The sequence below is a fragment of the Phasianus colchicus genome, chromosome 6, assembly GCF_987193195.1.
Source record: "Phasianus colchicus chromosome 6, bPhaCol1.hap1.1, whole genome shotgun sequence".
Taxonomy (NCBI): domain Eukaryota; kingdom Metazoa; phylum Chordata; class Aves; order Galliformes; family Phasianidae; genus Phasianus; species Phasianus colchicus.
Window position 1 is genome coordinate 13779573 of NC_143441.1, and position 18201 is coordinate 13797773.

General features: G+C 37.8%; 1 protein-coding gene across 1 annotated transcript in view; it reads right to left on the bottom strand.

Moving 5' to 3' along the window:
• STT3B (STT3 oligosaccharyltransferase complex catalytic subunit B) overlaps nucleotides 1-18201 on the bottom strand; it is a 49663-nt gene that overhangs the window by 25927 nt on the left and 5535 nt on the right. The window contains exons 2-3 of the mRNA XM_031590259.2: nucleotides 3211-3319; nucleotides 1174-1461 (exon numbers count right to left, since the gene is read on the bottom strand). Coding sequence (XP_031446119.1) covers nucleotides 1174-1461; nucleotides 3211-3319 — 397 coding nt within the window. The remainder of the gene's footprint in view (nucleotides 1-1173; nucleotides 1462-3210; nucleotides 3320-18201) is intronic.

An 18201-nucleotide genomic window follows, 5' to 3' on the forward strand; every position in this document is an offset into this window, starting at 1 on the left:
AAACAAAGCCATGCAGTTATCTGTAAAATATATTTGATTCACACAATTCTGCAAGAACTTATGCAGAACACTACTGGCACTATGCAGTCTAGTTAAATACGGGAGTTCCATTAGAACAGATAACTGCTATTGTGTCTTAGTTATTAAAAAGTAACAACATAGGTCGATTCTATTATTATCCAAACCAATATACCTTTACAACTGCAATTTAAATTCAAATTAAGAAAACATAAAAATCATTAGCGGACCTTTCTTCAGAACCTGCACTTAATTATCACCAGTAACTTAATCATGAAAAGCTTGAATTTCCTTCTATTATGTTCTTACCAACAATTTCCCAAGTTTCCAAAGCTAAAAAATCTGCAAGTATGCATTTGTTTCTGGAAACTAGAATTCTTGACAAATTATGGGAAAAGCAGCAGCAGCTGCTCCCTATGAAGACATTCATTGCAGCAATTACATGCCTTAAAGGACAGCACAAGGAACAGCACCATAGTGTCCACATTGAATTAACAATGTGACTACGTTCTTTGTGTTATTTCCATAATAAACAGAACAGTCCCAAAAAACTCCAGCTTGCCTAAACCCCTTCACACAAAACTATGCGACAAATGAAGTTCTACATGCAGATGAAGGAGTGACAGATGAAAAAGTAGGCTGTTTAAAAGGCATTAGACTATTAAACATTTTTTAAGCATGCGAGCAGCATGAATATCTTGCTCCATAGGCAGCTTTAGGTATTAAATTTGAATACTTAAGTCAATGTCTAGACATACAGTCAACAGCTTCTCCAGATGACAATCTGAAGTCTACAGCTTTTCACCAGCTAAATAAGGAGGCTCAAGTCTGATGCTCACCTAAACACCAGACACCTCCAAACCAAAAAATGAAAGCAACCCTACTGTTTCTTTAAACTCACAGACTCATCATTATTACTATTACTACAGGACACACGTATTCCAGCTGAGCAGTATTTTCATGTAAGAAACTGAAGAGCATTATTATGGAGTGGTTCAGATCACGTGACTTCTCAGTACTTGTCTCATCCAGAGCCAAAGGGAAGAGAAACGAAAGGGAAGAAAATGAGATTTCAATGAATGCTAAGAAAAATCATTTGGTTGGAGGAGGAACCAAAAAAACGTTTTGAAAGCAAAAGATTCAGCAATTACTTACCCATAAATAGTATGTGAACTGCAGTGCAAAAATAGCTATGCCTTCATTGTCAAATGATCCTGCTACTGATCGAGATATGTAACCTGGAACTATGGCAATAAAACAGGCAGCTAAAAGCCCTGCTCCCTGGTTCCACAGTTCTCTGGTGAGCAGGAAAGTAGAAATAGCTGTAAGGCCGCTAAAAACGGGTGCTAGGAACACGCACACGTCTCTTATATGGACTGTCACGTTCAGCATATTTAAAATCCAATGTATAAGGCCTGCTGTCACCATCAGTCCTGGGTATACCTAAAGGGAGGAAAAAAATCTCACTGTATTATTGTAGAAAATGGTCACGGTGAGTTTATTTGCATATGATTTGCAAGGAAATACAATCATTTCTTAAGCTGATACAAGCAGTGAACAGGCAGAGTTAATGGAATTATTTTAATACTGCTTTAATCATGTTTTGACAACACTGCTGAATACCCAAGGTTCTTTAAATTTTACCCAAATGCTAACAATTAGATATAATACATTTTCTAAATGAATAAGCAGCGCACAGATAATATCCTATCTTCCTTGACATTTATCATATAATGAGCAGAATTTTCAGTTAAGATAAGGAATCATAAACTAAAGTTTGTATGAAAATTTCAAGCCAGCTAACAGCTTTAAGAAAGAAAAACACAACAAAACAAATCCAAAAAACAACCAAAACAACAACAAGCTCCTCAACATTTCTCAGCTATTTCCAATTTTCTCTATAATACACCATGTCATTTATTTATTTCTTGTTACTCGTGGAGAAAGAAAATATGCATTGAAGTTTTTAAATTGAAAAGCTGACTGACAGTGAGTTTTCTATATTTGCAAGATATCCACAGACATCTTAGATAGGAAGACTAAAACAAAGTCCCACAGAACTGAATTAAGATGTCCCCCAGGAAAGAGCTGCATTGGTTCCATGGATTTGTATCTATCATAGAATACTGGAGAACATTAAAATATTCTTAATAGGAATTGTAGCCTTCCATTTATCAACATTAAAAAAAATCAATATGCAGTAGAGAACTTAATATGGACTTCAGCTGCCTTAGTTTCTTCCAAAAGCTAAGAAGAGCTTTGTGCTGAATTAACAGATGACGGGATGTTCTGCTTATATCCTTGAGAACAGGTTACCAAGGCAAACTATATAACATAATACACCATGCAACTTCCAAAATATGGTATGCAATCAAAATTTTAATTTTGATTTCCAAGGTTGTTTACTTCAGATAAGTATGGAAAAATACACATATAAGAAGTATGTCACAAGTATCTCTAAAACACTAAAACAAATAGTGATCTAATTACAAAAAGCTTTGTAAATGAATGTAAATGGTATACTCTGTAATTAAAAAAAAGTTTTAAAGTCCCTTCAAGGTTACATATGGCTATGTTACTTAGAATTACAAAAGACATTCTACTGAGCTATATTTGTATTCTAATAGATAATACTGTTTCTTATAACTTTCCCATTTCAACATCTATCTTAGCCCCTCCTGATGCTTCATGCATGTCTCTTGACCACTCCTAGTTTAGTTTCAAAGGGTCTTTATTCAGTGAAACCCTCAATATAAATTCCACATGCAGATGATGCCCACTCAAAATATATAAGTGACTTAGAATTTGAGTCATAGAAGAGTTAGATAATTGCTTTTCACTTTCTTTTCTTTTGTATTGTAACACTGTGTAATAGTTTCTCTACAAAGGAAAATCAAAGTTACAGGAGTCATAAAACCCCCACTTATTATTACGAGCTCACATGTAAGAAGGCAAAATTCAGTTCTTTATTTCTTGTTCACAGTATACTGTTGGATGAGGTCTAATGCATATTGACTTAATGTCTTAATTACTGCTGCTAAAAATTAAAAACATCTTCTTATTCCCTCAACAGCAATGTGACAATTAAAAGTATTTTCGACCAAGATTCTCCCTGTATTGATGTCAAAGTTGTGTTTAAAGTTCAACAACTTTACCACAAAGTCAACTTTAAGTTATTATTATAATACTTACAGTTCCACCAACTATTCTTCCCAGTGGATACCATGCTCTTTCATCAAACCAGTTTAAAAATTCATAAAATCCATGGGATGCAAGATGATGTGTTGATCTATAGTTAAACCTAGAAAAAAAGAAAAGAACAGTGGAAAGGGAATAAAAATCAAGAGCCTTAGGTATAATGTAAGTCCTCTTTTCTCTGAGATCTAGAAAATAAATAACCTTCAACATCTTACCTACTATACAGTGGTCCAGTCAAAATCCATAGATTTTTAAAGTAAATTACCAAGCTTGCAGTTATTAACAACCACATTGTCTCCATTTCTACAGCTTGTGCACACACACAGGTAAACATTAAACAGTTTTCTACGACTCTGACACAAGCCTGTATTACTTCTGCATTCCCTTTTAAAGTCTCTTCACCAATTTACATACCTATCCAGAATACCCCTTAAATAAAACAAAGGCTATGCAAGAATTAATGCAGGACTTCCTTCTGAGTCAAGACAGCTACCCAGCAGGTCTGCTACTGCTCTATTTCACATAATGTTGAAAGATGAAGTGATGTAATAATATGAAATAAACACTCTAATTGTTCACTTGGTGTCAACCTGACGGCCCTCTGCATAAATCTGTTCTTTCAAACAAGAACCTACTAACATAAGATAGAAATGAAATTTCACCTTCAAAGTTTGTACGTATTTTCTGCATCAGAAAATTCTTTGCACAATTAAAGCCCTTCCATGTATACCTTCACTTCAGCCTTCCACGCCGCCCATATAACACTGACAAGCAAACACACATTGCTATCAATGCAACAATCTTCTGATTTTCTGGCAAATAATTAATTCTTCCAATGTCTCCAACTTCAAGTAGCAACATCTTGCAACTACTCTAAAATTCTTCAAATTAGCTCGTGCTGCTGTGAGACAAGCTGCAGTCTATTTTACCCAAAAGAGTAACTCTTGTATGTGCATTCTGAAGCCAAAGCAATAAAGCCATAGGTATTAATGCGGAACAGCTTTGAGGAGAACAGAACAAAAACAAATACACAAAAACAACAACAAAACTAAAAACTCAACAAGCAAACCTTAGACTTACAACAGCCTGGGTAAATGCCACTTCTAAAACAAGCAAATCCATAATTCCATAAATCCAGCCTTCCTAATAGATATTCCAAATGGTATTTAGTGTAAAAGATTACTTTTTTTTTGCTAAAGTCAGATGACTAAATGGAAAACTAACAGAGAAGAGGTTAGATGGGTAACCCACCATGAAAGACTTCATTACAGTTTGCACTCACGCCTAGAAAAGCTTATACGTATTTTTTATTTCACCTATTTCCTGAAAGTATCCATTTACATCAGTGACAAACAAAAATTTACATACATTAAACTTTCTTGGGTATTTAGGATTCCCAAAATATCACTGATTTACTTTAAAATAATTCATTTCAGCTGAAGGAAGCTCATGTCACTCAAGACTGCAAGACTCATCAAGCTCCTGCTCATTTAATCAGCAGAACAAGGCTAATATCTGAATGACAACCACAAAGAGGTTACAAGCAGTTTTTGTCTACAAAATGAAAGGATAAAAAGAATTGAAATTCAAATCCAGATGCCTGCAAACCCGTATGGTTCCACTCACTGACTTATCACAGCATCAGTCAAGTGATATTAAAAAAAAAAAAAAGTAATAATGCAGTATTTTCAGGAAAATTGTCCATTATAATCATTAATGTAGGATACACTAACTGATAAAACTGTAGACCTTCTAAAGTAATTAGCCATGTTTATATAAAAAATTCACATAAACATCAGTCATTTTGACCTAGAAATCTATTTATCAAAAAGCAATGTGACATTTGTTTTTAATAAGCCTGCAACCATTCCCATTTGACTAGATTTCTAAATATGAATTAATTCTCCAGCTCTGAATGTCTGAATGGTCAACTGTAATATGATTCACAAAATGCTGTACCTGTAAAATTAGCCTCTTATCTTAGTGCAGCAAGGTTTTTTGTTAATTTGTTTAGTGCCAAGAGCCTGCAGCATCGTACGAGACAAAACAGGAATTTGCGTGCTCTCCAGCCAGTTATGGCCCTGACTTAAAATGCACTGAAAACCCAGTCAACACTGCTATCCTAGAGCATTAAAAAGGAAACAAGAAAGATAATGCATTTACTAACATGGACTAATGTCAATTTTTAAAGTCATGACTGGAGCTCACACAGGCTGCAGATGTTTACTCTAGCAACATTAAAAGATAAGTTAAAAATGAAATAGGCAAGAATACATATTGACATTCTCCTCAAGTTTCAAACGAGTAAAGCTTCTGAAGTGACTTCAGAGGGAAAAGAACAACTGTCTTGTGCTTTGGCTGCAACCCATTATGTATGTAATTAGAATGAATTACCACTCAAAACTGAAACCCAATATAACAGCATTTATACTTTTACCGCTTAAGATGAATGAATTTAATCTTCTCTCCTAATACACTTTTTGTTAGATACAAATCTATTGACCCCTCCTTTTGAAAGGTGATGGATTCTTCTATAGTAGATTAATTTTTCACTGTGAGGTGTCCTATAGGTAGAGCAAGAAACAGCCTTCAGACCAGAGAAATCTAAAAAAATAGTATTTAGAAGCTTAACTACAGAACCTCACTGTGACTTCAGAAAAAAAAGAAAGTGCCCACTTCCCCTTCCATCGGGTAACATGCTAGCAAAAATAAATACGTGAGTACAAGCATAAGCATACGTAAGGACAAATCTGCTGAGTAATGCTGTGCAAGGGCCAGCTTTAGGCGCTGACAAAGCAGCAGTGGTGGGCAGTGTACCAGACAGCTGAACACGACACCCGTATTATGCTTTGGTACTACTTCCCTGCTTCATAGTGATCTGTTCCTACAGGGACAAGCCTGAACCTTGTAAAACTGTTTCCCTTTCAGCAGAATGGAGAGAGATGATAACAGCATGTACTGCAAACAATACTCCAGATGGTGGTGGTCAGCAGCTCTGTGTCCACGTGGAGACTGTTCGCAAGTGCTGCCCCCAGGGGTTCTCTTCTACATCTTTATCAGTGACGTTGAAAGTCCAGAGGGATTAAGGGCAAGTTTGCTAATGAAACCAAGTCAGAAGGAAGGGATATGACATCTGGACAGACCTGGACAAGCTTGTGAATGAAATGAGATTCAACAAGGCCCAGTGTAAGGCATTGCACTTGGTTAAGGCAACCCCAGATACACGTACAGACTGGCAGAAGAACTCAGAGCGCAGCACTGCCAAGAAGGACCTGGTGATGAAAAGTTGGACATGAGCCACCAGTGTGTACTTGCAGCCTGAAGCCTGACGGTATCCCGGGCTGCATCAATAGAGGGGTGGCCAGCAGGAAGAAGGAGGGGATTGTCCCCCACTGCTCTGCCCTTGTGAGGGCCCATCTGGAGTACTGTGTCCAGGCCTGGGGCCCCACTACAGAAAGACATGGAGCTGTCAGAGTGGGTCCAGAGGAGAGTTACAAGGACTATTGAAGGACTAGAGCACTTCACCTACAAAGAAAGGCTGAGGGAGCCAGGCTTGTTTAGCATAGAGAAGAAAAGGCTTTGGAAAAAACTCATAGCAGCCTTCTGGTACTTAAAGGGAGCCTACAAGCAGGAGGGAGACCAACTTTTTACAAGGTCTGATGGTGATAGGATTACAGGGAACAGTTTTAAACTAAAAAAGGAGAGATGTAAATTAGATGTTGAGAAGAAATTCTTTACTCAGAGGGTGGTGAGGCACAGAAAGGTTGCGGATACCCCATCCTTGGAGGTGTTCAAGGCCAGGTTGGATGGGGCTTTGGACAACCTGATCTAGTGGGTGGCAATTATGTCCACAGCAGAGGGTTGGAACTCTATCTTTAAGGTCCCTTCCAAACCAAGCCATTCATGATTTTATGATCACACAACACTCATGCCACCTTGGTACTTTACAAACTGTACTAGGAAGTGGTACGGTGGTATCATATTTCTACAGATGACACATGCAACCACCTACAGGCTCCACAGAGCATTAAAAAATCTCAGGAAATATCAACAGATGAGCCTTTTTGCTTATGCCCACATCCCAGTGGTGGAAGGGTGGCACATCTCAGCCTCAGTATCACCATCTTCACCAGTTCTTCTACCTCAACAGATATCAAGGACTTTTTCCAACTCCCTTCCTGACTGGATAGAGATTAGGCACACCAGGACTGGAGAGGCTGCTGGTTACAGTGACTGAATAGTATGTGGTACTATGTGACAGGATCGCCTTAAGGAAAGGATCCCTCTTCTCCCACCCTCAGCCACCTGATCTGGAGGTATGAACTGGTCACCCACCTTGCAAGATTCTCTTCCTCCCTTTGAGGCAAGTCATTGTGAGAAGAATGAAGAGGAAAATTACGTGAAATGCATGTCTAATTAAGAACTTAGCTTGAAAGCCTGAGGTGAACATTCACGTTCTCAACCTACATTGTGAATAAGATACACGTTTGCTATCAGTTAGCAAAGAAGAGCTCTTAAGGACTTGACTGACTGAATACTCGTGTGCACTGACTTTTCTTATTTTAGCTGACATTCTGTGAGGAAAATGATGCTCTGCTGTTCTCCTTGCCTCTTTCTATCAGGTCTGTAGTCTGAACTATCTCCTCCTCAGAGCACGTTTTTGAAGGAATCAAACAATCCTCTTGGTACGTTTCAGAATTAGAAGTCTCAGCCACCAAATTAGCCTAGTTTGGACCTTCTGGGGAGCACTCCAGCTTCACTAAGATGATGTTCTGTGCATGGTACTATTAATTTTTGGTGATATTGCTGGCGATTTTCTGGCAACTACTGAAGATATGTATATTATGATAGGTTGAGTGAATACCTATATTGGAGAAATCTATATTATAGTAAGTACAGCAGAAGACTAAAGAAGAGTTAAGAAGCATGGTTCTCATTTTCAAAGCATATTTTAATTTCAGCTTGCAGCTGAGCAAAAGCAGCAGCAGCAAAATAACTGAGCGGAGGCAGCATTTCTAGTAGTAGCAAAATTAACTTGAAAACTTAACTAAGCAGCTTGCAATACAAAGCCTGTGAGAATTTTCATGAACATGCTATGTGCTGCTAATACCAAATCTTAACTAACTGTTCATACTTCAGCTTGATTTTTATTCCACTCTGTGAACTGCTTCTTTAATGAAACAAAGTAATGCTGTAAGATGATTAGTTAGTCCTATTCACAGCGATGACTCGCTATATCCAGGAGCTATGGAACTCTGCAGCACATCACAGCAACAATTACTGCTATATTTATAAAGAGACATCTTCAGCTTTGACATTCCTAAATTGAGTACTTCTTTGACAAAAGTACTATTTAAGGAGAATACACAGGAGATGAGAGCATCTGCGGCAGCAGTGCAGTTGCTTCATCCAGATCTTAAAAACATGTAAGGCAAATTACACTGACAGTGGTGAAACTCAGTTGATCCTCCCATTACAACAGAGGCTAAGATCAGCCCTGCTTCTTGCAGGAATGTTGCTGCCAAAAACGCTACCAACTTCATGCTACTGATGTGCCACCATCTAGGTATTTTATCTGGCATTTATAATCATTAGAGAATGTGTGATCTCCTTACCAGAGGAATTTGTTGAAATTATTCTAAGCCTGCATTTATAAAGGCTTCTGTGCACTAAAAGTCTTCAGCTGCAGATGCACAAAATTTTCACATCTGCATACTCAGAAAAATGACATGATACAAACTAACTGTGAACACTGCAAGTTAACTAAGCAATTCTAGAAGTCAGATTTTAATGCAAATGTGGAACCAATTCTGCAATACAGCATCTAATTAGAGACCACAAATCTAAATTCTTGAAAAAGACTGACTCCAAATTTGACATAAGCTTTGCATCTAAAGGAAGAATTTATTCAGTGCAACACTTGCATGGAAAAAACTAATGAGAAAGTTCACTAACTTCCACTGAAGTGAAAAAAAAACATACACAGGTGTATGGGAACTGCTGAATCACGGCCTGAACCTCTGAGTGATCACCTGAGGCAAGCACTGAGTCAGCCATGGAGCACAGGTGAAGGCAATTCAGCTGTGTGATGGAAGGGGTGGAGCCTGGCTGCACCTCTCCTAGACCCCATTTAAGGCTGACTGCCAGTGGGGAAGGGTCTCTTTCTGGGGATCCCTTCTTTGGAGTTTTACAGCAAGCCCAGGACAAGGGTAAGCACTCTATCCATTCTCTTTTTGGTATAATAACCTGTTTAGCCAAACTCTCTTGTTTATTTCATAATTATAATATTTGTATATTCATTGATTATACAACAGTATTCAGTATCAAATTTTAGAACACCTGCTTGCCTGTATATTATTTATACTACATCATGCTGAGAGTCTTATTGTGAAGCCTTTATCTTCAAATTGAGAATTGCACAATACATTTTCCATGTTTTTTTGTTTTAATGGAAGTACTGTACTTTAATCAATCACGTGATGATTCAATGCACTACACAGCAGTATTATTTCTCATAAAAAAAAAAAGCTTACTTGTGCTGAGTTCATATCTCTGGAAGAGTGTATGTGGCCATTTAAGCCAGTTTCAACTAATCAATTAGAATATTGTACCAGAAATGCCTACTGGCAAACATTTATGATAGAGAAAGAGCCTCTCCTCCTGCCAAAAGCAAGGTGTTACAGGCTTCACATTAAGAACTGAGAAAATATACACTGAGATGTTCAAGAGCAAGAATCAGACGGATTGTGGGTGGTCCTCAGTTCACCTGTGCCAAGGCAGGCAAAATTCTGCAAAATGCAAGAGCAACCAGGCAATTTCATTTCAGAAAAACCCCCATGTTCCTTCCTTTACAGCTTATAGATGATTGTCAGTGGAGTGATTTTATTAGGTCTTAAATTTAATACAAATATAAGACACGTTCCACAAACTGCCCCCATTTGGAACATTCATGTGTAATCAAGTGCTTATGTGATCACAAACCTCTTTTTCTGGTAACTTCTTTGCTCTCCTTCCACAGTTTTGTTATCACTTTACACACTCAACTGGAGTATCTGCACCTCACAGGAACACAAACACCCAGCAGTCACGAACATGTTAACTCTAGCCAGTCTGTCACTGAAGACACAGTACATGTTCATGTAGTTATTACTGAAGCTGACTGAAAATGCTAATTATTAAGCTAAGTCTACCAGAAAGTAGAAGTAATAGCTTTGACTGAAGTAGGGTTTGACAATGTCATAACTTCATCCTTTCTGTGCGGATTAAGTAGAATTTTTTTAATGTTTAAGTCTTTATGATTTTATCTCAAAAGATATGAATATGTAATTATTCTTTGTATTCTGAGGTAAGCTTCAACTAATACCAAGTATTTGCAGGAAGTTCTCCAGAGTACCCTACATCTAGATAGACACAACTGATCTCTGCATTTTTAGTTGCAAATAGAGCCATTTGAAAAGAGAAATAAACATCCTGCAAGTTGTTGCTTACAACTCTCATGTTTGATTTACTGATGCAATAAAATGGCAGGATGAAGCTCTGCAGTGATGTGGCCATGTAAGTTCAGAACATATTAAGGAAGAAGTTATTTGTCTTTTTTTCCTGTTGCTGGAATGCAGCTTAGCAACTTAGCTCCTCCTCCTTGTAGTATCATCAGACTAATCCCTGATGGGGAGGAACAGCAAACAGCCTAAGTGGAAACAAACCCAGACATCGTAAACAGAAGGACAGCTAGTATTTTTCAGGTGCACCATTCAACCATGCTCAATGCAAATCCTGAATACTAGAATGCGTATAGAATAATCATTAAAAATGACCATTAAGAATATCAGAACTTTCCCTTCTTGGTATTTTGACTGCCTGCAATAATGCATCATGCTTAGCAAGTGCTGCATGCTGTCAGTAGCTTGATGATACAAAATGCTAAAGGGAACATACAGCCTACTGTTTTCAAGGAGCCCAGGGCATCTTCAATATTTTTGCTAAGTAACTGCAAGCTTTTTAAAGCATTCCATGACCACTCCTTATACTTTTCACACAATATACTGCATATGAAGCCACAATATGCATCCCATCATCACTATAGCGGGTGGATGCCTGTCTACGGTTTCAGATGCTTCCTCTGATTCCTATAAGGCTTTTTTATGACCTTTTTTCTGTCTTGCTTTTGAATTATTCCATGTCTGAAGGCAAATCATTAAGCAGAGAGTTAGTTTTAACACAAGAAGTTATACTTTGCTAGAGAAGCCTGCCTTCCATAACATTTCAAAAATGTTAAACCTAATAACAAAGTGATGATTCCATTTTTTTCCTCAGACTGTCAGAATTCCCAAAGGTTTTGATGATTATTTAAACAGAATCATTCAAAATTACTGCAGGGCACATCTGAATGTGTTTCTTCTTCTCTACTGGACAAATACCTCACTGCAGATAGCATGCTATGACTGATATCAATACTGATGGTGATGTTCATTCTGACAGTAACACCTGCTTAAGAGGCTTCACTTCTGCTCAATACAACACTAGCTCTCAAAACTAGAAAGGCACTAGAGTTATGTTTGTTTATTATCTCCCTGAGCAGTACTGGGTTACTTTGTAGTGCATTAGCCTTGCATCATGCAGCTCTGGAAGCTCTGCACCAAATTCAAGAATGTGTTTAAGGACGGTTCTTCTAGATGAAGCAGGCTTTTAATATGACAAATGCTTAAATTTAGGAGCTTCTAGATTAGAGACTGGTACATGAGGATCTGGGTGGCAGAAAGGAATTCAAAAGTCAATTAGCTAAATAGTAATCTTTAAGAGATATTCTTGAGAAATGTGATGCGAGAAGTCAGTGCACTGAACAGGACTACTTCACCAGGAATAACTGGGAACAGAGAAGATAGTTAGCTCACAGGGCACTCTTCATGGTCTTCTAGTACAGAACAATATTTCACATCTAAAAAGATGTAGTGGACTCTTATTGAAGTGATGTTCTTTTGCAGTGAGATCTAATACATACTCGAAAAGAAGACCAATTTCTGTAATAGTTTCTTATAAGAATAAGGGATGGCTATTTTAAGAATATTTTCACTGTTTGAGAGTATCTTTCACAGTCTTAATCTTTATTACATAATAAAGTAATCTATCACTACAACACAATGGCAGTTATGGAAGTAGTACCTAAACCAAACAGTAGATGAACCAACTTCATGATCACTTTCCTATAAATGAAATAGATCCAGCCTGGCTTTCCATATTCTCACTAAGGTGACCTGGCAGATTCTTTCTGCTCCATAAAATTCAAGATAAGTTTAGAAGTAAACAAGACTCTTAGGCTCAGCCTCCAAGGTTTCTTTAACTTCCTTGTAGCAGTTGTGCCAAAACGCTTTGTCAACTCCAAAAAAAAAAAAATCTGAGGTGGTATGGTTGCACATCAGCAGCCTAACTCAGTTTAGCAAGTTAAAATAAGGCAACATTTCAATCAATTTACTATTCCCTGAAAATTTACTCTTTAGTACATCTTCTAATATATTTGCTATTCCTCCTACTGCAATCAATTTTCAGTTACCTGAATTCCCTGACTATGCTTTTTTTCAGCTGTCCTTTCTGGTTGTAGTTCAAGTTCAGTTTAGTTCAAGCTGGACCTTTCATAGCACACCTATTCAGCTCCATCTGTTGCAATACTGTCTTACTGACTTCTACTACAATGGATACTGTAAAGATAAAAATATTTTAGAGTGGATAAGACACAGCATCAGAGCAGAACCAGACTAACTACTCTGAGCAACTTCAGTCCAGTGACTGAGGTCAGAGAAGAGACCTAATTTTATCTCTATGCATGTCTGCTTAAATTCTGCTGAACTCCTCAGTGGCGTGATGTCAGTAAACAAATGTTGCATTAGGTAGATAGACATAGCTACCTGCAGACCAAACTCAACTGTATGTCCAGGATCTGGAGAAACCTAGTGATAATTTAATTATGCCCCAATTGAACAAGCTGAAAAGAAAAAGGCATGAATGTAGTCCAAACTGCAAATGAGCAAAGAAGGGTAAAAAGGCAATGCACGACTCTAGAATGCCATGTACTAATTACACACCCAAATTTAACTGTGTCAGTTATCCTTCAACTGAGCTTTGCTAGTTAAAAGTCATGCAGAAGTGCTCTTAATCTGCTCCAGTGCCCAAATCAGATAATTAGCTTGAATCACAGCTAAAAGCATACTGCTCTAAAGATGATTTAAACTATTTCACCTGACTTTTTTCCTGAAGCAGATTAGAAGCACTCCCATAATCTATTAACACAGACCAGCACAAAGGATGGCAGCCTCTAGATGAGGGCAGAAACCATTCCAGCTGTTTGCAGAGTGACTACACAGATATTCTCATGCTGAAGGAAATCAGTGTGGAAACAGGAGGTCACCAATAAGATAAGCAAAGACCAAGAAAGCAGACAATAGAAAGTGGTCTTTATCCTTCCCTGCAATAGACAGATAAGAATTTATCTTTCAAACTGTATTTTGCATTCCTGATCCATATTCACTGTCAGATTTATTGTCAGAAGTATGGCAAGAAGAATTTAAAATTACTTCTCCCCTACATCTATTTTATATCTTTTGTACTGTTTCCAGTAAGTCTAAATCAAAACAAAAATGCAAGTTTTCACTGAATTTTATTCAACACGTTAACAACTGCACCTAACAGTTACCACAATTTCTTTAAACACCATGCACAAGAATCATAGAAGTATGATAATAAAACATGATTTGCTTTTTATTAGGTAACCTCACAGAAGCATTACAGATTAAGAGTACCATAGTGACTACAGTGCTCAGCAGTTAAGAGAGTATTTATAATTAATATTAAATTCCTGCTACGTACAACGTGAAATTAAAGTTGCATGTTTGTCTCATTACATGACTGATTTCTAGTATTCTTTCATCTCATTATATTGCAACTATTAACTTACTTGACTGTGCTCCTCTTGCGTTAGATAACCAGCCAAATCCAATTCTTGTTTAAAATGTGACCTAAAAGGTGCCCTTAAAAGCAAGCAGAAGAAACGGATGTGGGGCAATAGTTTTAAAATGAGAGAGGCTTAAAATTACAGACGCTCTTTGAAGCTGTGATGCCTTTCTAGCACAAATGCTGTCACAGAAATATTCAGACTGTACCCATCTTTCTATCATATGCCCAGAAGCATGTTCCAAAACACATCCCCTCCTTGACAGGTTGGCTACAGTAATGTACTATTTGCTGGTTATATTCCTTCTGTCCTATATAACTTCCAGTAACAGTAAGAGTCGGGTTTAACTTCTAATGTCACTTTATTAAGTGACAGGCCCTGATTTGAGGTGCTGTGTCTTGCCCTTCTCACTCACTGCTCTGTAAACTGGGTTAAGGTAAAACGAACAACTGGTTGCACATGAAACAGAATAGGGTAAGGGGGATACTAAAGCAAGAGGATCAGCTACAGTTCAGGCAGGGAAGAAAAGAGTATATGGCAGTGGATATGTGAAAGTTGTCAGGAAATTCTCAGGAGATGGTTCTGAGGTCACATAATACTAAATCTTCTCTTTACTTGCTCTCCAGAGATGAATTAAGTTGGCCTGTTCCAGGCCTTTCCACACTTCAATCCCCACCAGACAGGATGCCCTCTCAACTCTCCACAAATGTGCATTTAAATTAGAAGACAGTGCCTGGAGTTAGCCTCCCTAATTCAGAGAAGAGGCTCAGATCTAGGTGTCCAACATCCCTTGTAACCATTCAGCCAACAGCAATCTTATTTCTGGTGGAACATTAAAACAGCACAGTCAAAGAGCTTTAGCAGGAACTACTGATATGCTCACCCCTCAATAAACTGCTTTCTGGTCAGGGAACTCGTGGATACCTGTGGCCAATTGAAGATAGCAGATGTGACAATAGAGCAGCTCAGTGCCAGTGGAAAGGGGAGTTCCCCTCTTCCTGCATCCAGCCATGTTCCCTGACACCTGCACTTATCAGATTCCTGTCAGTTGCTTTATTAGCATGCTAAAAAACTATCCCAAAAAATGTCCAACAGATGATCCCAACTTCAGGAACTCCACCTGCTTAGACACTAATAGGGCCTCCAAATCACTCACAATAAAAATCAGGCTTTCCTTTGGGAAGATGCAAGGAATGCTGGTAAAGAAGCATTGCATTACAAGATTAAAGCACTATGGGTTCTTTGGCTCCTAAACATGTTTAGCCATAGCAGAACATTTACATTTGTCATAACCAGCAGTAGAATGACACTGACCTGAGACATCACAAATTAAGACACTGTCACAAATATTTAACTTAGTCTCTTTAGTGTCAGAATCTATTTTCTACTTGGCAAATGAAAGATTAAAACTGCTACAGTGCAGAATAAATTGTGAGACATATGCAACAGCTTTTTTCAAATATTACCTCAGACATGTGAGGGTGGATAAATCATTCTAGTTACCTGTGTAAGATAAAATAGAGTACTGTAGCATTACGCAGCTTTTTAGAAAACTCAAATGCCGCATTGGCTTTAATGATCCTTATTCTACAGTAAAGCAAGCCAAAGAGATACCCATTTACTTCCACTGTTAACATCAATATAATGCCAAAGCTCCAATTTTGTTTCACTGATTTTCTAAGTGAGAAGAATTGCAACTTTAAGGCATTTTATCTACTGCCAGTGAAAAAACTAAGGGCACTTTGGAAGGCCTTTAATAGCCAAATGATAAGCTTAAAATGTTACAGTTGTGAAAATGAAACTGTCTTTTCCAAGATAGGCACTTGAAACAATATTTACAAAATTCCAAGTTATTCAGCTGAACTTTCCAATGAGTTTGTGATAAATTTAGAATAGGAAGGAAGGACATTTAAGATGTGCAAGAGACAAAAATAAGAGCTGGTGCAGAAGACATGCAAAAGGTATTTAGGACAAGTAGGTTTGTTCTGTTGTTTTGCTTCTGCCTCAACAATATGCACTGCTGTATTTTCAAATCCTCTGCTTGTAGCAGGCAAGCATTTGGGCCAAAATGTGGTCTTTCTGCTCAACTCTGTAATCAAGCAGGTCCTTCTCACTCCTTTTTCCTTCAAATATGCCTGTATTGTGAAGACTGAATAGAAACCAAAACAACAAAGACAACAAAACAACATATTCCTTGGAGCTGAAAAACAATTTATAGAAACTACTATTTATAGAATAATAATTGCAAAAATAAATAATAAGGATTTGCAATTGAGTGGAGACTAAAAAAAGTCAGATAATGTAGGCTGCCCAGCCACGTATGCTAGAACAGTTTAAAATGACATAACGACGTGCTATTTTTCCTTTCTTCAGAATTCATTTACCATTCAAACAGGACAGAAGTACCCATGAATGAGATGCATTCAGCGAGCCACTTTTCTGAACAAATGCAAATAATACTATGTAAAGCAGCAATTCTATTAAGAAGGCCACCAAAAATCCACAAACTAAACTCAAATCCCCAGTGGCAATGCTGTTTCCTGAGGTTTTTGTTTGTTGGTTTTCCAGTGAGGAACATTTTTGCAAAGGTGTGCTGCAATTCTTTCTCCGTGGATTATCAGCTAAACAGAACTCTGAAAAAGCTCTTTAACTAACTTGAATCGTGTAAATAAAATGGTGTAGAATGTGGTATGAGTAACACCCAGGAATAATTCTCATCACAGTTCACATACTCTAGTCATTTCTATTAGACAAGCGCTTTAAAAAATAAGATCTGACACTGGACTTGGGTTTCCCACACCAGATATACACTTTAAGTGCCACTTTCTGCTCTGTGAAGCTCTCATGCACAAGTACTCAGTTACTTCTTGATGAAAAGAGACCATTTCTTCTGCTACAGCACAGGGATATTGCCTCACTTAATAGCAGGAATTCTGAAGTGTAGAAAGAATTCAATTTTCCATATGCCAAAGGAGCTTTTACCTAGGGAAGACTGCCATAAGAGAAATAAGGAAGCTGAACTGTTCTGTTTGTATCCACAGCCATAAATTAATTCCTTCAGCTGTTTCAGCTTCTGTAAGGTGCGGTGTAATGTTAGGGTCCGTGTAGTGGTACTTCTCAAACCCAGACCTATCAGCTACTAACATTAAAAACATCTCAGCTTGATTCCCAGCAACAGTTCAGATAAAGATCATAAGCTCTGCTCAGCCACATGGCTGAAAATGAGTCTGTTGGACATGCTGCAGATATAGAACACAGAAAGACTACAGTAACAGTCCCACTTCTTACTTGTCCCAAGTTCACTTCGTTCTCCAAGCACGTGGTAAATCTGATGGCTAGAAGTTTCGCTAAAGGACTTTACAATAGTAATAAAAAAATCCGTGCATGCCCTGCTACAGAGTACGAGTTGCAAAAGCAGCAGCTTTGCCAACTCTGCTAAGGAGAAGGAAGCCCTCAGGACTGGCGCTAAATGTCAGTGTGAATGTACCTCAAAGTGCTTGCAAGAACAGAATTTTCAAGAATTAAGCAGGAAACTTTCTGCAGCACGTTCACAGACATCCATTAAATGGGAAAGAACCTGTGTGCATCGGGAGAGATGCTTGTGGAGCAGCAAAGACATTCAGACACATCTACCCCCAGCCTATTTTTATGTACCTTCAGGATTTCAAGTTTTCCTGCTAACTTTGCTGTCTGAACCTGCCCCCACAAATCCACACCTCAAATTCAACCTGAGTCAGATTTAAAACACGAGAATTAGGATTACTTTTTGCCAAAACCAGGGGCTGTTAGAATTATGATAGGAAGCAAAAGAAAACCTTTAAAAAGCCACCCTTGACCTTCTGTAATGAAATCAACTTTCTGTTTAAAAAACAGAACATCTTAAGCTGCTAAAGTAATAGAATACCTGCTAAGAGAAGTCCATTCAAGGATTTTCATCATAGCAGTCACTCAACAACACTTGACTAGCTAAAGCATTTTTGAAGACTATTTAAAAAAAAAAATCACACTATTAAAAGCTAAACTTGTTGATTCAGTTTAACCCA